Source organism: Diadema setosum, chromosome 1 (assembly GCF_964275005.1).
Source record: "Diadema setosum chromosome 1, eeDiaSeto1, whole genome shotgun sequence".
Taxonomy (NCBI): domain Eukaryota; kingdom Metazoa; phylum Echinodermata; class Echinoidea; order Diadematoida; family Diadematidae; genus Diadema; species Diadema setosum.
Genome location: NC_092685.1, coordinates 9423205 through 9446196, shown reverse-complemented (window position 1 = coordinate 9446196; position 22992 = coordinate 9423205). Strand labels below are relative to the sequence as shown.

The following is a 22992-nucleotide window of genomic DNA, read 5'->3' as shown; positions in this document are numbered from 1 at the left end:
ATATAAGTTAGTCTGATAAGAAAGAGTAAATTATTATGAGTTCAACAGTAAAATTTTGATTGAAATCGAGTAAAAGAATAAGGAAATAATGACATTTTGAAGTTTCACTAATTATATAGGAAACAGTTCTTGAACGGTCAATATGAATATGCAAATGGCATCCTGAGCATGTCGTCCTCTCACAACTTGCCATATGGTTTTTACATAAAATGTTCAAATTTCCCATTTTTCATTCAAACGCAATTATTGCAGAGGCTCAAATCCTGGTATACTGTAAAACATGCTATATTCGCGGCATGCTTTTTGCGAATTGGAGCCGACGGCCTTTTTTGCGGCATGAAATTTTTGCGAACTGCCACTGGCATTCAATGTATATAGTGTAGACAAGGACTTTCGTGTGCATTTTAATTTCACGAATCTTGGCGCTCGCGAAATTCGCGAAATTAAAATTCACGCGAACATTCCTCGTTTTACAGTATCTAACTGTTCACTATTCTGAAGTCACTGAACCAGGAATAACACCATATTTCAGACTTCAACAACAGAAACATTGAATTTTCGTCATTTTTTCTTTTGTACATGATCAATGGAAAATTGTGAGGGTATGACATGGTTAGCTCACTCATTTGCATATTCATATCCACTGTACAAGAACTGTTTTACCAAAATTAGCAAAACTTCAAAGTGTTATAAATTGCTTATTTTTCATCTGATTTCAGTCAAATTTTTACTGTTGAACTCGTAAGATTTTACTCTTTTTTATCTGACAAACTTATTTTGGGACCGGCTTTCCCCTTTAAGAATACAAGAAAATTTTTCATCAAGCACAAAAATTACTTTCACCCATTCAAACCCATGGCTAAATCTGTTATGATGAGTTTCTTCTTTATATCTTGTTGAAATTAGAGTGTGATGACCTCCTGATATGTGAATGGAGCATTCCTGCTGATTTCAAAATGAAACACATAAAGAGGAGACTGACAATATTTTTTTTTTTACTCCTCAGTAAGCCAAATTGCAGGAACTGGTGCTGGTGATGACATGTTATTTTTATTTAACCCTCTGGGAAATCAGTTTGCTGTCAGACAAAGTTAACTCCAGTATCATTGTCCGCAAGATGATATCAACATTATTCAAATTGAATGAATTCTTGCTTAAGAGTCGTTTTTTGCGACTGACTTGCAAACAAATTGCCCTTCATTGATATTAATAAGCAACGATTATTCAGTCTTCTGATAGTACATGTAGCCATGATAAGAACAAAAAACTTGTGAGCATACACACTCGGGTTGGATTCAAGCCAACGATCTCCTGATTACCAGACAGGCGTCACATCCACTAGACTACAGAGCTTCCCCCCAACAGCCAGTGCTGGTTATACTCCTTGTAGCATGCAGTGGTACAGCGTGTTTATTTAGATTGATGAATCCTTGCATCAAGTTGTTTTGATTGCCACTGATTTTCAAATTGCTCTTTATCAACATGAATAGAAAAATCACCAATTATTCAGTAGTACTCATGATTAAAACAAACAAACAAACAAAGAAATCATGAGCATACACACTTGGGTTGGATTTTAACCAACAATTATCAGACAGGCATCATACCTATACCCACTATACTACCAAGATTACTAGCTGCCAGGCAGAAGCTTGGTTAGTCTGGTGGATGCAAAACCTGTCTCATAATCATGAGATCACTGATTCAAATCCAACGCAAGTGTGTATACCCATTAATGTTTATCACGGTTTCTATTAAAACACTGAATGATTGGTGCTTATGTACGTGGATGAGACCCTCTGAAAATGTTTGCAAATCCTACCCTGTATCTGTGGTGAAGGTTAATTTCCTTGAGATGTACAACCACAGTGATAGACAAGTGTGTTGCTTAAAGGACAAGTTCACCTTCATTAACATAAGGATTGAGAGAATGTAGCAATATTAGTAGAACACATCATTGTAAGTTTGAGGAAAATTGGACAATCCATTCAAAAGTTATGAATTTTTGAAGTTTTTGTGCAGTCACCACTGGATGAGAAGACTACTGCAGTGTATGATGTCACATGCGTACAACAATATAAGGAAAATATAAAGAGAATTTCACAAAATTTCATCTTTTGAAAAAAGTACACATTCCCTTGACTCGTTACTGACATATGTTATGGATAAAATTATTCCCATTGCCTTTAGAAGTCAGATGCCAACAGACAATTTCAAGCAAAAACTCAAAACTTATCTATACAAAGTAGCCTATGATTGTTAAATTTGAAGTCATTAATGCAGTTGTCTCAGTAGTACTGGCAACTCTAATATATTGTGCTTAGTAATTTGTAATTTCTGTTATATTTTGTATTAGGGTATAATTTGTTTGTTTGTTTGTAAAGCGCATTGAAATTCTTTTCAAGTTTGAAATGCGCTATATAAGAATTTGTTTGTTAATAGAAAGAGGCAAGTCAAGTGCTCTTTCATTATGCGAAAAAAGTGAAAATATGTTGAATTTTCTTTACATTTTCTTTATACTGTTGTACTCATATGACATCATGAGCCTTAATAGTCTCCTCATCCAGCGGTTCCAACACAAAAATTTTAAAAATTCATAACTTTTGCATCGATTGTCCAATTTTCCTCAAGCTTTCACTGATGAGTTCTACTAATATTGCTGCATTCTCTCAATCCTTATGTTTATGAAGGTGAACTTGTCCTTTAATTTTTCGCTAGTGTTTAATTTCATCAGTCAACTCATTGACACTGCTGTTAATCTTCATTTAACCTTGTATGCCATTTGCACAATTTATTTGGTACTTTCAAACATAATTTGATTATGTCAGAGACAAGTGGTGTGTGTAATAGTTGCACTGTACTGGCTTTGATTTAGATGGTGGGGGGGGGGGGTTGTTATGTTAAATTTTTCCCGAGGTTGTAGTGTAGTCACTCTTTTAATCTTTATACCAGCAGCATATACTGAAGTGATTTGTTGCAGGAAGTAAAATATCAACATCGCATGGTTAGATTTCATTCACTATCAACCTTGATACACTCAACTTCATACACCTCATCCAGTTTTTTTAATATGACTCCGTCCTGCTTCTCAGTAAGAGAGTGTAAATGAAGCTCATGTCACCAGTTTATCATGATAGGTCCATGTGCTTCACCTTCAACAGTCTGTACAGCATGAAAGCTTTTTCACTGCATACATACTTGTACATGGTATGTACTTCTCTTTTAGTGTTTGTATGTATGATTGTTCTTGATTTCAAGCTACAATGTAGAGATGCTGTACAGTTTTGACAGTAAGAAGACCATTTTCCAAGTTTTTTTATCGTTTATTGATCTGAAAAATAAAAAGCTTCCTGTTGTCCCAGAATACAACCTACATGAATGTAAAATTATGTGAGCATTTATTTTGAATAACATTCATTGGACCTCACTTACAATTATATCTCTCCATTGTTAAAATTCACAGTTGTATGATGTTGGATTTTTAATAAGTACTTAAAGGTTGAACTTCTAAGTTTGTTTGTTGATATTTTCAACTTGATTTCGGGGAAAAAGCTTCAAATAGGGGAATTTTTTTTTTTTTTTTGTGGATAGCTTGCTAGAGTGAAGCTTACTATCTTGATATATATTTTATTGCTTGGAATGTGACATTCGAAAAATGTCTCTTTCCAATGACAAGTTAGCATTAAAAACCATCCACTCAAGGAGAAGTGCTGATATCAATTTGAGGTAATCTGAAGGTGCAACTGCATTTTGATGTCACTCACATCAAAGTTACAACCAAGAAATGCAGCCGTCACTATTACAGGGTAGACAAGCTCACGATGGGTCCTTAGAAAAATCATCCATGTGCAGGCAGCATTTGTAAGTTTGAATCACTGTCTCTTCAACCTGACAAAATGAAGTCAAAGGCGCTTGACTATTTGAATCGTATGGAAAATTAATTACAGACAGAAAGAAAGAAATGGTAAGAAAATATGAGGTGTGCAAAAGTAATGATTATATACAATTTAAAAGATATAGAGCAGGTGTCTTAAATACTTGTTTAAACAAAATATAGCCATCGTGGACTACAGGGAGTAGTGACGTTTTCTGTCACCTGCTGGTTAAATCTCTACCTTGACAGAATTTCTCTGGAGGCCTTCCCCTGGCCTGCAAACTGGAGATCATACTAATAGAACTGCAGAAAGCCCAATGGCATGTACACTGTATTATGTCAACACACTCCCTTACTAAGGGTAGTTGATGTGGAAATCACTTTAATAACTGATGCTATAAATTAAATGGGTGACAAATAGAAGTTAATGTCAGCTCAAGCCCACAATTTTGTTTTGCCACGGTCATGTTTACATGCTTACAAGTATATGCAAATCCCTATGAAATGATAATCACACTCCACAAACACTCAAGGTTTGGGACTTTCTCATATGACTGCCCCCCCCCCCCCCCCCTCCCTTGCAGATTCCTGTGGTTTGGTGTTATCACCTTTTTTTTCCCCTACTAAATGTTAGATAGATAGATAGAAATAACTCTTTTTATATGAGGTATTTGTTGTTTATCTACAATCCTGTGTATTGATTGATTTTTTTTTTTTTTTAGCCAGCATTTTTAAAAGTCCATTTTATGGCTAGATTCATTTATGCACTGTTCTTTGCTCATAAATTGCCAATGCATTTTATCAGATTAGACTTCATATTTCCTTTTCGTATTGGCAACTTTTTGATATTCCATATGTTAGTTATGTTACATCACAAGCATTCTATTGACCTGCACTAAAGATCTGTACATTTTCTTCTGTAGGCATGAATTCAAAATGGAAAGAAAAAAAAAAACCAAACAAACAATGATTTCTTCGCATTGAATTCATGTTATTTGAAACAACACCAACTTAGCAGTGATGACTTGTGAGGGAGGGGGAAGGTTGTAGTTGATACTATATATCTTTTAAAAGCATGATTTCTGTTTGCTCAAACCAGATGGAATATATCGTGAGTGTATAATGTCATCACCTCAACTCATTTGTATAGCTGTGACCAACATTACCTTTCAGCCAAAACATGGTTTCTTTGTGTTTATATTATTATGGCGTTATCCATATTGTCATCTTTTTATGTTTTGATGGTACTGTTGTGTAAAAATGCAACAGTAGAAGTTCTGTGTATTGATAAGATAGGGAATGATGAGCCCCCCCCCCCCAAAAAAAAAAAAAAAAAAAAAAAAAAATGCCAGCACAATAATGTATAGAAATGGAAGATATATATCTAGGGAGACAGAATCAAGGGGGTGGTTTTAAGAAGAAATTGGAGAAGATAATCAAAAAGGAATGCCAGTTTTGATCTCTAGCAAATTCATTAATTTGGCGTCAGACAGAGAAAGGAAAAATCAAAAAGGGATTATGCTATACTAGGATGTCTTCTGCTGTAATCAGGGTCTTCCCAAACCTAAGAATATCAAATAAATGTTCATTAGCCCTAACCTACTTTGTTTTTAATATAAATGTATGTGTGCCCTGATATGAAGTGCCAGTAGTCCCAGTATGTTTCAAAATTTGTTGTACCGGCATTGATATTTAATCTTCTGTAGCAATGTTCATAACCATATAAGTATCCCATTTGTGTTTTCTTTTACTGTGTTCATTTTTTGCTCTTCTTAATGTGTCGTATGTCCTTTATCTGCCTCTTCCTGTTTAGACCTGTATCTGTTTTCAATTTTTCATATAACTCCTTTTCTCTTATTTTGTTTGTCATCAGCAATTTTGTTGCAGCAACATGTGTAATACTCCGACCTACAAGCACATTCGCATACCTACAATAGTACATGTATGCACAAATAATCTCAAATACATTATATTCCTCTATCTCTCTCTTTCTCTGTCTGTCTGTCTGTCTGTCTGTCTCACCCTTTCTCTCTTGAGAATATTTCAGTCTTCAATTCATGCTGTGCATCTTTTAAATCATGTTTGACCATGTACCATGATAGAGGAGACATCGGTAATCATCACTCTGTAAAGAGTTAACGTGGCTGTCTGATCTTCATTCTCGCCCTGTTCACCTGCAAGAAATGATACACCATGCTGTGCAAAGTGGGTTTCCAATTTCATGAAAATCATTACATTTAATACTTCTCAGTACAACCTTCTATCTGCTAGAAAACAATTTCCTCTTGACCATGAACAATACAACCACTGTCTGTGAAATGGCAATACATCATCGGCTGAGAACTAGAAGGGTTTATCGCCTTTTTTGAGGGGAGGAGGGGTGTTGAGTTTTAGGTATCAAGTTCTGGAGCTCAATCTCCTTTACATTATGGTGTCAATTTTAAATTCTTTTCATTTTCAATAAAATTTTAAAAATCATAACCACAAGGGCATTATTTTACCCTAGCCTTTGGAACAAGGCTTATAAATCTACCTACTTTTGATTAAATAAAGTTTATTATTTCATGAATATCTATTTAATCATTTGTGTTTATTTACACTAAAATATCAGAATGTGATAGCGCCCTTCTGGTTCTCAGCTGGCAATATCTAAAGTCATCACTCATCAGTTCTGTACTAGAACATAGCATACTGGTCATTGAAATTTCATGACTGTAACAACAGAAGGACATTAACTATTCCCTTTACAGGGTAATGCCATTTTGATTCTCACCTGTTGCTTTGATGTGTTTTCATTGATGTGTCAGCATATCACATGAGCAAGCAAAGCTTGAAAGCATTTTATAGTCCAGCAACAGAAAGTGTTATGATAGAAAATCATAAAATGTTATTCAGAATTTATGAATTGTGCATTTATTATACCAAACTAAAAAAGAAAAGAAAAATGCATCATAAAACTTGCTAAAGACAATGCACACTAGATGTCACCAAAAGGATGAGGGTGTATTTGGTAACATCTTTCATTTTAAGGTGAAATGTAGCTGACATTGATATTAGAGGAGAACTGAAGAGACATCTGGGCCCTTGCCATCTAGTGTCACAAAAACCATATTGTCAGGGACTAGAAACCCATCTGTGCATACTTTTTTTATATGTATCAAATTGATATTTTAACATCAATAGACATCTAATACATCATTGCAAAAGTGCTGTAAATTGTATTTTCACAATGATAGGCTCTCTCAGGAGGTGAAAAGCCTGCAATTTTCATTCTTTTATTTCACTTCTCTTATATGCATCCATTACTACTTGCATCATTACGAGTATATTCACCACTGCAGTATGTAATTTGGCTGATTTTGAAATATACAACTTTAAATGATGTAAATGGAAGCAAGCAGTGTAGAAATAATTTGTGTATTAATGCACTCTAAAGATGCAATTATCTATGTATGAATTTCAAGGCAAGACTGGCTGAATGAAGCAGAAAGGCTTTGAATGCAATTATCTATAGCTATCCTGTAAGGTAACTGGCCCAAGAAATCAGGAACATTTCCGTAGTACAGATCAAACTGCCTGTCTTTCAAATGTTAGAAATGACAACACTAGTTAACTCCTTTGAACTACTATTGTTGTACTTAATTAAGGCATCCTCTGGTCCCCTTCTGATGAAAAGACCAAATTGTTGATGTCATGTTTTATTTTCACCCAGAATGAAAGATAGAACATGCACATGAAGCAGTTTATTTCATACTGCATTGATTGCAGATATACACTGACTGTAATGAAGTGCATAATGAGTATTACTCCTTGATGACATTATAAGCTCTACTCAATATCAACATGCATGGAAACACAAAATCATATTCATCAAATATCAGTCACATACACATACACAACCAATATGATGTTCTAAGCTTTTCTAAACTTAGTAGAAATCCTGCCTAATGTGGGTGTTTTCAATTAAAGTAAAAACATTACATCCTCAGTACAAAAGGTGAAAGGCGACCAAATGCAATATAAATGTTATGATCACAATGCTATTAAATGATACCAATGGTGTACAGTAAAATGCAGTAAAAATCAGGCATAACCTTAATATGGAAAATAGTAACTAAAGAACAAGAAATATGTGCATGTTTGTGCAGTCAAATTGCTTTCTCTCTCAGCTCGAAAACAAAGTTATCAAAGGTGAAATGTTGAAGAAACCCTTTCCTTGCCCCTTCCCATCACTGTACCTCCCCCCCCCCCAAAAAAAAAAAAAAAAAAAAAAAAGAAGAACAGAGAAAGAAATGAAGGACGTTGGGTGATGAATTGCCGGAAGGGTAGCATCATAAGCTTTTCCATAATACATGTGCATTTGAGAAGATTTTTCTGTGAAAACCTTTTCTCAGCAAGGATAGATCTGTCTTGTTTTAGCATGATACCATTTTGATTTTTAATCTGTTGTGCTTTCAGACATCCATGGAGCAGACTCCTAGTGCCTCTTTGCCCATCAATAATTGACTCCCAGAGGTGTTAACAGTTTTCTCAATATGTTCTTGTCCTATGGGATGGGTATATGGGATTAATCTCATAGAGGCATTATCTCCAGGATTGTGTAGTTATGTATCACTCACATTGACTTGAAATACAAGTACGCTGAAGCAAGTTACATGTATGTAATCTTGAAATATTCTTGCTGACTTATGTCAGCAATTATTTGATGTTCCCTGTTGCACTATATCTCACTTACTGTAGGTATACACTTTTTGGAATTTGTTATCAGCTTTGAACTCTTTCCAATATGTTATATTTTGCAGACTTCTATTGACAAATTTAATTTTGATACCATCTTTTGTACATTAATGCAAAGAGTGTATTATCTCAGAGATACATACACTTACTGTAGGTATTCACTTTTTTGGAATTTGTCATCAGCTTTGAACTCTTTCCAGGGTTATGTTATATTTTGGAGACTTCTATTGACAAATTTAATTTTGATACCATCCTCTGTAGATCAATGTAAAGAGTATATTTTCTCAGGGATACATCTTGATTATACTGAAGAGCGTAATACGTGCGTTGCCTGTGTGGCTCTTGTGAATGCCTTCATTAAAGTGTTTCCAAAGCAAGTTGGTCATCCGCAGTTATGACAGTCGTAACCTGGTGATGACAACAACTGGAAGCTTTATGGCTCTCACAGGCACTAAATCTCCTGTTGGTGGAGTATTTTATCGAGGGCCCTGAAGACTAATTGATCTTAAATAGTCACTCCATGTGTAATTAGTTACCAATTATAAAACCTTAATGCCTCTGTCGTCACGGTGCAATGCACGTTTTTAGCCAAATACTTGAATCTGATTTTGATTTGACCTTCTATCTGCTCTTCTTTTTCTCTCTCATATTTGGGTAAATGGCTTAAGCATGTATACAATGAGCTATAATGTGTAGTCTAGATATTCTCTAAACTTGATTAGAATGGGGTTTATCACCTCTGTAAGTACAGCAAAAGGCCATTTTGGTTTCATCGACATGAGCAATGTATACACTTTTTATTTGTGACCGTAATACTTGTTTAGCCCTGTGCTCCTTCTAATCAAGGACACAAATACCACAGTTCTCTATTAACATGAAAGAGTCAGCCAAAAGGATTGTTTTGGAATGACCGTAAAAGCATGGTTTAATTATAGACCTACAACAAACTTTGTTGTAGGTCTATGGTTTAATGCACCATTAAGATTCTGTCACTTTCACATACTAAAAGTGCTTTGATGTGCACAGGCATGGAAATTAGTGTTTACTAGTAACAAAAAGTCCAGTGTAAGTGACGATACATATTCTAATCATGGACCCATGTCACTTTTCATTTTGTGGCAAAATGTGATCATCTTCTCAGATCAAATGGATAGTTTCAAACAAAAGTCACAAACAGCCTAATCTTCCCTTTATTCTCCTTTATGACCATGGCCGTCCTTAATTGTTCACTTGCCCTGGCTGGTTGGAGAAAAACAAAATAACAACAGCTTTTGTCAAAGAGGGTATTGAATCTTCACTCTCAGCAGTTCTTCATATAAGTATATATTACATTATACATTATCTCCGACTTCTATGGTTGCCTGAACAGCTCTGATATGTTTAGAACTTGGCAAGTTTGTATAAGTTTTTTCTCCCTGCAACCCCTTTTCTTCCTGTGGAGATGTACTCGTAGGTTCAGAGTGGCCCTCAGGCCTCTTGTTACTGGTACTCTGTCTCGTGTGTCGACCCTGTGTGTCCTGGCACTCTGTCATCTCCATGCTGGCGCCTCCTGCACCGGGCAAACACTGGCTGTTGGCTGTGGTGGGACCCACGCGGAAGTGATTCCGCACCAGAGGCAGTTTGTGCGCCGCCTGAGTGGCCAGGTGTCGCATGGCAGCCCGGAATGTGCGGTTGAGGATCGAGTAGAGCCACGGATTGATGGCGGAGCTTAGGAGGGTAAACCAAAGCGCCACCGCGCTGACTAGTGCAGGCGCAGATTTCTCGCTCCAGGTGTCCCAGCAGCATAGGAACGTGAATGGAAGCCAGCAGAATGCAAACACCCCTGTGTGGGAGTGGAACAGGTCGAGGGAAATTAGAAAGAAGAGAAGAAAATGGCACATGTTCTAATGTAGTCATTCTTTCTTTGTAACCTAATAAAAAAAAAAGAAATTTAGGAAGCCACAAAAGTTATTTAATTGCACTTTTGATCTTCATGGTGTTATTGACAAGATTGACGGGTAAGGGGATACGATTGATTTGAAACATGGTTTTACTTCAGATATCTGTTTCCTTAATTGTTTACATGGAGCCACTTCCTGGTTTCAAATTGCGGCCTTTTAGGTTGTTTGTCAATACATTTATGGTTTGATACATGGCCTCTCTCAGGGCTTGGGGCTGTCAGTAAATACGGAGGGGAAAAACAAAACAAAGCAAAAATTTAAAACATATGGGCTGGTATGAGCTTGCCATTGTGTTTTGTTCTCTATGTGGAAGCTGCATCAATTTATTGGAACTAACATGAAGGGTATGATGAATGAGGTTGTGGTAATCCAGGACTTGTTACCCAGAAGGAAACAAAGCTCAAGTAAATTAGATGATAATGAATATCCTGGAGTTACACTGCATTTAAAGATTTACTTTGATCAGGCTAGCATGGCATTATCAAGAACCAAGGGAAGATTTACTTTGATCAGGCTAGCATGGCATTATCAAGAACCAAGGGAGGAGTCTTCTTTCACTACTTTGCTTTTTACCAATTTCTGTCTCTTTTTTTTTTTATGCCTTCACCACAGAGTGTCGCCGGAGGCATTATTTCCTTGTGTTTTAAGATATTGTCCAAAATTCCAAAGAGTCATAAATGCATGAAGATACATATCTGAAATATAGAAACTTTGGAAGTGAAAGGAAGATACAAACCTGCGAGGCCTGCCAGAATTTTTGCTGCCCTGTAATCCTTGTTCTTTGGAGACACATAAACACAGTGGTCCTCATTGCACTCTATAACTTTACGTCTTGCCTGTGTGCAGGCTACTCGTCCAATGGAGATGTAAGCAAAACACATGATCACAAAAGGGAGGCATATCCCCATCATCAGAATCGCTATTGCAGCTTCCCCGTTTGTGTCCAAGTTGGGAAGACAGAAGCCATATGATGGAAGGTAGACGTATTTGCTGTTTGCCATGAAGGGTACAGAGGCCATAAAGATGGCACATCCCCAGTTCAGTAGAATCGCCATCCACACGCGTGTCCTTGTGAGCATCTGGTGGTACTTGAGCGGGTGGTTGACAGCGATGTAGCGCTCTGTGCTGAGGCTCGCTAGTGTCCAGGTGGAGACGATCCCAATCACGAGGTAGAGGAAGCCCAGTATTCCACACCACTGGTCACTATAAATCCAGGTCAGATTCAGCTGGACGCTGGTTGCAAAGGGCAACAAGAGGATGCCGGTGGAGAGGTCAGCGATAGCCAGGTTCATCAGGAACCCCGATGTGATTGTCTGAATCTTGGGTGAGCGGAAGATGATGATGATGACGAGGAGATTGCCAAGAATGGTGACAACGGTTGTCAGGATCATCAGGCTGCCCAAGGTATAGCTCAGGCTTTGACTAAGCGGGTAGTCTTGCTCAGATACCTTTGTGGTGGCTTCAGAAGAATTTATCAAGTTCTCCATTTTACTGGAAATAATGCTATGTCCATTTCCCGTTTCGCGAGTCTCAGTAAGAAGAGAGAGAAATCTTTCTGCAGAACTTCATTATTTGTCCTCAGTAGCACAAGATTTCGGCTTTACAGAACTTCCTTTAAAAAATGCAATATATATAAGTTTTGGTTTTTCCATACAAAATTTCTAGTTAGTGAGGCAAGCGTCCATGGATTCAACATCTGAATACATTGCACAACACAATAAATAATACAAATAGGCGAGATTCATCTCATTGCAGCTGCCTTTGCTTGTAAAACTCCAGCATCACTTACATGAGATGCCATCATTAATAATGCATTACATCCGGACCCTGGCAGATTGTTCTTGTTTTGGGTTTGTTTGTTTGGTTGTTTTTTTTTCACAGCAGACATGTGTCAGAGAATAAATCACATGCATCTTCACTATGAGACGGGAAACCTCTGTATTGCAGCAATTTTCATGAGATGCTTATCACAATTATTCATCTGCACAAGTTTTAAACTTGTTGGCAGGCACTGCGGGTTATCTCTGAGCTCTCCACACCAGCCTGGGTAAGCTGAGAAGTATGGTGGTCAGCACGCCAGGAAATCTGATCATTTGAAGAATGTCCATGCAAGTTGATCCTGTGGTGAACCTCAATCAGCAGACCTCTTCCTTCTGCAGTTTTTTTCTCCATTTAAAAAGTACCCACCAAAGATATAGGGGTTTGTTATTGCATTACCTGTCACTGTTTTTTGTAAAGTTAAACTCCCTTCTGGCAGTTGCTTGGGACTTGCATATATGAAAAGCATGAAAGCAAACAGGGCACTCACAATTTATCCCTACATGTGCATTTCTATGCGGGCTCCCCTCACGTTGCTATCCCTTTTTCAATCTGATGAGACGAGGTAGAAATGGCAAACTGGTGTGGAGAAGCTGTGTATAGATTGATCATTACAACGCTTCCAAAATGTGTTCTCCTAGAACCTCCTCGAAGTCACTCTTCGTTCAGTCCGTCCGTTCCTGGGGGAGGATTTCTTCGCGAGAGTGCCTGCAGCGCACAACTCCCTCCAGCATTAGCAACCAAAAAAAAAAAAAGAAAAAAAGAGTCTAAGGGTTCAAACGAGCAACCAGCCTGATGTGATCCCATCAACAGCAATTTAACGTATGACAAGGTTTTGGAGGTCAGATTACACTAATGGTGCAAAGTCAATTCAACAAGCTCAGTGTTTGCATGAGAACTTTTTGAGGTGTGAATTTCTTTCTTTCCTCGTACATTGCAAGCTGCAAAATGCCTCAGGGGTGATGGTAGGGGAAGATCCTCTGTCACGTTGCGTGTTGTAATCTCATTTGAGGTATGAAATTCCATCAGTGTCTTGTTCACTGTGCTGCTGCTCTTCTAAGTTTTCTAAGTTTCTTTCTGCCCAGAGTAAGTCATATAGTCTGTAGAGCCCCATTTCTGCAAGGTAATGGAGGAGAAATCGGTTAAGATTTGCAGGAAATGAGATTCAAGACATCAAATCTAAACGTTTGTGGACTATATGTTGTTGTTTCTATGGAAACAGCTCTTGAAATTACTCAAAATTTTATATCTGAAATACTAGCACTAGCAGGCTTGAGTCTACTTGATATGCTCTACATGTAAGAAAGCATGAAATTGAATCGACAAGCATAGCAACCAAATCAGAACTGATTTTATGTCATTACATCAGTGATTTTTTTTCTTTAATCATTTTGGTAGGCTTTGCATAGTGTGTTTTTCTTCTAGGCACCCCCTCAAAACAAGAAATCAGAGTTTGTATGAGTATACACATGCATCCACATATAGACAAACAGATGAATAAATAAATAAATCAGTAACTAGATAGATTAACAGACCATATTCAAGTGATCTCTGGTAGATATGAAATTTTTGCATGTCTGTACATTTCCAATGGCCTCTGCTTTCATTTAACATTTGTCATCAGAATTATTTGTCTAATTTGTAGAATTCTGGTGAAGAGCTAGTGTACTGTGAGTTTGCCATTCATTTATTGTTGTGATAAGAAACTGACAGAAATAGAAAATATGAATAGTTTTTGCACCAAATATTAAAACATTTACCCTTTCTTTTGACATACATAGGCCTACATCTGCCTTTGATACACAAACATAATAACCATTACCTAGTACAGCTTTGTGATCATCAAGATGTTTGTTCATAATTTTGTTTGAGGAAAAAAAAAAAGAGCAAATGGAATGTATTGTCAGGCAGTAAAACTTGCCCTCTCTCGCATCTGCAATCTGGTTGTGAGTTTAAACAAGTTACAACTGTTTTGCAAGAATTATGTGTGACAGCCATTTACAAAAATAAGACTTTTCAGTGCTGACCATAGTTCTTTTAATGGCAAAGAGGAGATGGTGTGTATGTGAGTGTAAAATTTATTACCCAGAGTGAAAAGTTGTGTAGTGGACCTCTACATTCTTTTCATTCTTCATCTTGTGTATAGCTACTTGTAAAATGTTGTCAAATATGCACTGGCCATTCTGTCCTTTTAATTTAGTGTAAATTTCCTTTCCTGTGATGCCGTAAGCAGGGCTGCACACTAACCCATTTTTTCTGCCGGTCCAACCTGTCTCTGTCGGACCGGTAAATGCTCCGGTTTACCATTTTTTACCGGTCCGAACAGAAAATTTACCGGTCAACAACAACAACATAAAAAAACAATAAATGACTCGCAAACTTATTTTCTTGTTTTTATGGACGTTTTAACCCCCCCCCCCCCCCCCAGACCCATGTACATTTTACAGATTAATATTTTTTGGGTAAAACTTGCATTATTTGTTGCACAAGAAATAAAAAAAAAAGATAGGAAAAAATAGAATGTTTGTTTGCGAATTACAGTGTAAAATGATAATGAACAAAATCAGATTGTATCAAATGCGTTTGTGACTTTTTCTAAACATCGGCGCACGAACTTGCTGCGTAACCTGATCTTGATGGTCAGTTGGATTGCGACGATTTAATGAATTATTTTAGCTGTGATATTTGCTGATGCACTCGCTACAAGGGGTTCTTTATTTTTCTCCCGATAATCTATTCGCATTTGTGCATGCGTTCTTGAAAGGTACACGACATGCAGGGCCGAATTCGCAATCCTTTTTGCGCCCATTTCCACCTCAAATATTAGCGCGATTGTGATGATTTCATAAATTACTTCGGCTGTAATATTTTCTGATACACGCGCCAAAAAGGGGTTGAAAATGTGTCCTTTATTTTTTCCCGATAAACTCTTCGAATTTCGTAAGTGCGTTCTTATAAGATGCACCACATGGCCGAATTCATGATACTTTTTGCGCCTATTTCTACCTCAAATATCAGCGGGATTGTGACGATTTCATAAATTACTTCGGCTGTAATCTATATGATGCACGCGCCAAAAGGGGTTGAAAATGTGTCCTTTATTTTTTCCCGATAAACTCTTCGGATTTCGTAAGTGCGTTTTTAAAAGATGTTCCACACGGCCGAATTCATGATACTTTTTGCGCTTATTTCTACCTCAAATATCGGCGGAATTGTGGCGATTTCATGAATTACTTCGGATGTAATCTTTTGTGATGCACGCGCCAAAAGGGGTTGAAAATGTGTCCTTTATTTTTTCCCAATAAACTCTTCGGATTTCGTAAGTGCGTTTTTAAAAGATGTTCCACACGGCCGAATTCACGATCCTTTTTGCGCATATTTCTACCTCAAATATCAGCGGGATTGCGATGATTTTATGAATTACTTCGGCTGTAATCTTTTATGATACACGCGCCAAAAGGGGTTGAAAATGTGTCCTTTAATTCTCCCCGATAAACTCTTCGCATTCGTAAATGCGTTCTTAAAAGATATACGACACGGCCAAAAATCATGATTCTTTTTGCGCCTGTGTATTGTTTCCTCAAACTTCAACGGGATTGCGATGATTTCATGAATTATCATTCGGCTGTAATCTTTATAATGCACCGGCCAAAAGGAGTTGAAATGTGTCCTGTATTTTTCACCCAATAATCACTTCTCACTGCGTACATGCCTATAACACGTCACGGCCGAATTCACGATCCTTTTAGCGCCTATTTCTACATCAAACACGTCAAATATCAGCGGGATTGCGATGATTTTATGAATTACTTCGGCTGTAATCTTTTATGATACACGCGTCAAAAGGGGTTGAAAATGTGTCCTTTATATTTCCCCGATAAACTCTTCGCATTCGTAAATGCGTTCTTAAATGGAGTTGTATATGACACGACCAAAAATCATGACTCTTTTTTGCGCCTATTGTTTCCTCAAACTTCAACGGGATTGCGATGATTTCATGAATCATCATTCGGCTGTAATCTTTATGATGCACGGGCCAAAAGGAGTTGAAAATATGTCCTGTATTTTTCACATGCCTACACGTCACGGCCGAATTCACGATCCTTTTAGCGCCTATTTCTACATCAAATATCAGCGGAAATGGCGATTTCATGAATTACTTCGGATGTAATCTTTTGTGATGCACGCATCAGCTAGAATGGTTGAAAATGCGCTCTTTATTTTTCTCCCCATAATCTCTTCGCATTCCGTACATGCGTTCTTAAAAGGTACTGGTATACGACACGGCCGAATTCACGATCCTTTTTGCGCTTATTTCTACCTCAAATATCAGCGGGATTGCCATGATTTCATGTATGACTTCGGATGTAATCTTTTATGATACACGCGCCAAAAGGAGTTGAAAATGTGTCCTTTATTTTTCCCCGATAAACTCTTCGCATTCGTAAATGCGTTCTTAAAAGGTATACGACACGGCCAAAAATCATGATTCTTTTTGCGCCTATTGTTTCCTCAAACTTCAACGGGATTGCGATGATATCATGAATTATCATTCGGCTGTAATCTTTATGATGCACCGGCCAAAAGGAGTTGAAAATGTGTCCTGTATTTTTCACCCAATAATCACTTCTCATTGCGTACATGCCTACACGTCACGGCCGAATTCACGATCCTTTTAGCGCCTATTTCTACATCAAATATCAGCCGAATTGTGGCGATTTCATGAATTACTTCGGATGTAATCTTTTGTGATTCACGCACCAGCTAGAATGGTTGAAAATGCGCTCTTTATTTTTCTTCCCATAATCTCTTCGCATTCCGTATAACATGCGTTCTTGAAAGGTACCGGTGTACAACACAGCCGAATTCACGATCCTTTTTGCGCCTATTTCTACTTCAATCAGCGGGATTGCCATGATTTCATGTATGACTTCGGATGTAATCTTTTATGATACACGCGCCAAAAGGGGTTGAAAATGTGTCCTTTATTTTTCCCCGATAAACTCTTCGCATTTCGTAAATGCGTTCTAAACAGATACACGACACGGCCAAAAATCATGATTCTTTTGCGCCTATCGTTTCCTCAAACTTCAACGGGATTGCGATGATTTCATGAATTATTATTCGGCTGTAATCTTTATGATGCACGGGCCAAAAGGGGTTGAAATGTGTCCTGTATTTTTCACCCAATAATCACTTCGCATTGCGTACATGCCTATACGTCACGGCCGAATTCACGATCCTTTTAGCGCCTATTTCTACATCAAAATATCAGCGGGATTCCGATATGTCATTAATTATTTCGGATGTAATCTTTTGTGATACATGCACCAGAAGGGTTGAAAATGCGTTCTTTATTTTTCTCCCGATAATTTCTACGCATTTGTGCATGCGTTTTCAAAATTATACACTGCATGTAGGGCCGAATTCGAGATTCTTTTTGCGCCTATTATTGTTTACTCAAATTCCAACGGGATTGTGAAAATGTGTCCTTTATTTTTCTCCCGCTAATCTTTTCCCATTTCTTACATGCGTTCTTAAAAGGTATACGACACGGCCGAATTTACGATCCTTTTTGCGCCTATTTCTACCTCAAATATCAGCGGGATTGTGGCGATTTCATGAATAACTTTGGATGTAATCTTTTGTATAATGCACGCACCAGAAGGGTAAAAATGTGTTGTTTTTTTTATATTTTCACCCGATAATCTCGTCGCATTTGTGCATGCGTTTTTGATAACCAACACGGCATGCAGGACTGAATTCAAGATCCTTTTTTCGCCTATTATTTTCTCAAATTTCAAAGGGATTGCGTTGATTTTATGAACTGTTATTCAGCTGTTATCTTCTATGATGCACTCACGAAATGTGTCCTTTATTTGTTTCTGTTTTTTCTCCTCTATAATCTCTTCGCATTTCGTAAGTAAGCTTTTGAAAGATACGACGCGGCCGGTGGAATTCATGATCCTTTCTGGGACGATTTCTACCTCAAATATGTAAGCGGGACTGCGATGATTTCATGATTTTTTTCTACCTAGTATTATCTCTTCACATTTTGTGCATATGTTCTTAAAAAGTACACGGAAGGGCCGATTTCGTGATCCTTTTTGCGCCTATCTTCATTATGAGACCATTCTGAACGAATGAAAATATTCATTTGTGAAATGACTATGTAAAATGAAAATAAACGCAATCAGATCCATTTACTGTATCGCTGAATATCGAATGTCTTTTTACTTTTTCTAAAAATCGACACAAGTAAATTAGTTATTGGGCCATTCTCAGATTAAGTGTTCAATTCCATGTGAGTAAAACCGAAAAATCAACCACAAAGTAATACATTCAAAGATGTGTTTTCGGAAACTTCAAAACCGGTCAAATGCGAAACAAAACGTGGAACATTCTAAATTATGGCCATTGATTGAGTAAAAATGAATTGAAATAGAGCATCATATATGATTTTTGATCACCAATCAGATACGTTACCGCAAATTTACATGTTGTAATGGACTCCTAACTCTTAATTAGATCTATTGTTTTGATCCAATTTCTGTTCAGGAAAAGACATCTGTCCCCCCTAAAGATATTGGGGTTTTTCAAGAGGTAAAGATGTTGTCATCCCTTGCTAATTGGTAGACATTATTTCTGTGAGGTAGGTTGAAATATGCTTTTTGCTGAAATGAAATATAACCTTAAGATTCACTTTGTATTTTTAGCAAATTTCGCTTACAAATAAAGTTTCGAATCCCACAAATCATGCAAAGGGAACGATTCGATCTGGAATTTCCACAGGGAACAAATATGAATTGCTTTCCTGGGGAAATAACTATTGAAAAACATCGAATCGCCTTTGGTAACGTATCTGGTAAAATATAAGTAATAATTTTAGTTGTGTATGAATTAATAAATATCACCTGTTTAATTATTTACCTCATGAATTGATGTAAAAATGAACGATGTAAGCCCAAATTAACCATTTTAAACATTATACGTAATATTTAAACTATGAAATGTAGTGGAAAAGAGCCCTAAATGTGAAAGCTAAGTTCTTCATTCACAGAATATTCTCATCTTACGTCTGAATGTATTTATCCATCTGACTATAAATATTCATTAAGTTTTGATGGATAATGCAAACAAAGTTTAAAAAATTTATTTTTGCAGGCACTTAGAAGGAAGTAGGTACAGTTTCTATGAACTCGATAAGCTAAACAGTTGTTTGACCTATGGTAACGTATTTGGCTCATCCCTTTTAATGAAAATGAATAAATAATTGTTCAACTTATCAATGAATCTTGAGTAGTTCTTCGTATGTTGAAAAACACTAGAATAAATATGCAACAGAACACTGAAACTTTTCTCGGAAGCGTTTCATAAACTACTTTTTACTCTTTCAAAGTTTGGTAACGTATCTGGCGTACCGTAAATGAATCTGTCGGTGAAGTTACAGAGCACTTTCTACTGAATATTCTTCATTTGAACATAACTTTAATTTTTTATGGAAGCGTCATTCTATGCAGAATTGTTTTATGAACACTTTGTTTTACATAACATTATTTGTCACCGTGGGTGCCCTGAATTATACGTAACGTATCTGCTAAATCTGAAAAGCAAAAAACTGATATGCTGAATCTTAGCTTCGTCTTGTAAAATAAACGTTCAAAGTTGTTGCATAGAATATGAAAGTGGCTGGGTTTTATAGAATAGAACTTTGGAGTTTATAAGCACACAACGATTTGTTTGTAAAAACATTTACAATTTCTTTTCAGTATTTTGATTATGTGGTAACGTATCTGTCGGAAAACTTGGTATTAAGTTGTGAGACACTGACGCAGAAAGAAAAACCATGTGGAAGTGTTGCTCTTTTTCACCTCTCTGTCCTTTTGGTGTAATAATATAATCCTGAGGTCCAACAAAACGAAGCATGTAATTTGTAGGGATGAATTTTGACCAGATTTGATCCCCAGAAAGCACAAGACCAATGCGCAAAATTCGGTCACGTATCTGGGGTAACGTATCTGTGGTAACGTATATGGTCGATCATATTATTATGAGAGCGATATCTACCAAATATTTCTCACTTGTACTAAACTTTAATGTTGAATCGATGCGTCATTCCGAGGAGTAATGTATAATATACAATTTGTCTGACATTGCAATATCAGTCGCAGTGGGTGGCGTGAAAAGTATGTAACGTATCTGTCCAAATAAAAGTGTAGAAAATCGATATTTCAAACATTGTACCGTATTCTCAATAAAGAGCTGTTGCACAAAAAATCTAAGTACTTGCAATGTATGAAGTATATCCTCAGGGTTTCGTATACACAGGGTCATTGGATAGTCTTGTTATTTTCGCAATGCTGTAACACTAAAGAAACTGGTAACGTATCTGGCGGTGAACTTGGCGACAGGTTTCAAAAGGCTATAAAAAAAGAAGTCAATAAAAATTTTGGAACTTTTTGAGTATTGTGATTAGCACATATGATATGCTCATCGTCCATGAAAATGATATTTGGAAAGTGTGTTTGTGGACGGAGAGAAGCAATAAAACATAATTCTGAAATAGCCGGCGACACTGCGTTTTGGGGGTCTTAACGAAGTTTAACAGCAAAATTTTATAAAAAAAAGGCAGACAACCGCATTTGATCGTGTTTATTTTTAACAAATAAAGTCCTCGTGATATATTATAAACATTTAAATAGTATCTAATAGGTTTCAGGGAACCGTAAACTCTCATGGAATGTCGGCGACACCAAAATTCCGTATTTGAACGCTTTTACTGAGAATGGGCCTATTACATAACTGCCACGCTGCTGCGAAGCCGGGATCGGTTCGATCTTGCGTTAAAAAATCATGCGTAAAATGACCCAGAAATGCGTGCACTTCTATCAATGTTTCTTGTCTGCGCGGCATGACCGCCGATCGCAAGCAAACGAAACGCAGTACACTGTAAATGCTTTGCATGTATTGCATTGCATGGCAGTGCGTGAGCAGCGCCAAATGCGCAAGCGAGCGCGAATAACTGATTGACTGCTAGTGCTCAAAACTAATATACGTCTACTGTCCAAATTGCATCGGTAGACATAAACGAAAACTTGCGTAAAACTTGTTGAACAGTGCGATATCTTGCATTCTGTTTCTCCCTGAACGGGGCTGCTCTTTTTCTTTCTACTGACCCCACCAATGTTTTTTTTTTTTACTGGTCATGTCGGACCGGTAACTTGTGGATTTCCTGAAAAGTTACCGGTCCGATGATGACTTTTGCCGGTCTTTGACCGTCGGACCGGCACCAGTGTGCAGCCCTGCCGTAAGTGAGGTTTACTATTTTTGCCCAACTAGCGATCGATTAAGTGTCCAACTTGTTGTGGCTGGCATGCTATGAGAGCACAGGGGATAGTTGGTGTGCAAATTTTGTCGTTTGGCATAGTCCTGGCATGGAACCCTTTTCAATTCTGCCCTGGAATATCCTTTACTAGTCTGAGCAGTTGATCAAATTCTTCAAGGGATGATGGCTTTGACACCGTGTAGATGGAATTTCACAGTCTCCCGAAATACCCCAAAGTACTCTGCTTCCAGATAACCGTAGACGATTATGAAAGAGAAGGAAAAGTACTGTCACAGTGACAGAAAAGTGAAGAAACTGCATGCCTTTCAGCAGTGCTTGCTAGTATCCTGACACATATCCCATGTAAATTCAATTGACGTTCTCATGATCCGGCCTCCCTCCATTTGGTGAAAAATCTTTTGAGACACTGTCAAATTTGCGCAACCCAATATTGAATCAAGAAGAGGGTATCAATTGAAAGCATGAGGAGAGATGACATTAGGGTTGCACAAATGGGAGGAAATGTCCTTGAAGTATTGTCTGTAGTTGGGGATTGTTAACAAATATTCAGAATAGGAGGTATCCCAGGTTGAACATGTGTGAAGGCAATTTGCCTCGGAGAAATGAATAGAAGCTGGAGTTTTGATTACTATTTGAGCTGTTAAATACATTGAAACTGTAGAATAATGCAGTCATTAATTGCTTAAGGAGCTCTGAGGTACTGAGTGTAGCAAGTGTTGTTAACTTTCAGTTGAGACATGGTACATGAAAGTGGAAATAATGATATGAAGGTATAACAATTGCTTGAAAGACTTTATTGAGTGACATATTCATGATGACATGACAGCTTATTAACAATTGGGTTAAAGATTCAGTGTTTTATAGAACTAAATAAGTAAGGTTCATGTGTCATGCCATTGTGCACTTCTTTCATATCACACTAAGTGAAAAGTGTAGATGATTGATTGTATGGAAGGGATTACACCTGATATCCCAAGTGCTATTATTTCAATTCAGACATCACTGAGTCTATTGTGAACAACATGTAGCTCATTTTTCTTTGTTAGTAATTTAAGTTTTTTCAATGTGTTAACTGCTACAGCAAAAAAAAAAAAAAAAAAAGATTATAAAAAGAACCTCATCTTGGTGCTATGTGACAGACATGAGAGAAAGAAACTGATGACATCATGTTTTTTTATGGGATTCTCATGCAACAGAACATGGAAAAAGATGAAGGCAGAAGACCTGTGCATGGCTGTTGTTACAACATTACTGCAAAAAAAAAAAAAAAGTAATCA

General features: G+C 37.2%; 2 protein-coding genes across 2 annotated transcripts in view; one reads left to right on the top strand and one right to left on the bottom strand.

Annotated features, from left to right (window-relative positions):
* Positions 1-22992, top strand: part of LOC140233978 (protein transport protein Sec23A-like) — an 87334-nt gene that overhangs the window by 15189 nt on the left and 49153 nt on the right. The gene's annotated exons all lie outside the window — the stretch shown is intronic.
* Positions 8329-12038, bottom strand: LOC140232345 (histamine H2 receptor-like). The gene is made up of 3 exons (XM_072312476.1): positions 11288-12038; positions 10059-10433; positions 8329-8420 (listed from the first exon to the last, which is right to left on the bottom strand). The coding sequence occupies exons 1-3, from the start codon at positions 12036-12038 to the stop codon at positions 8329-8331; spliced, it is 1218 nt and encodes a 405-aa protein (XP_072168577.1).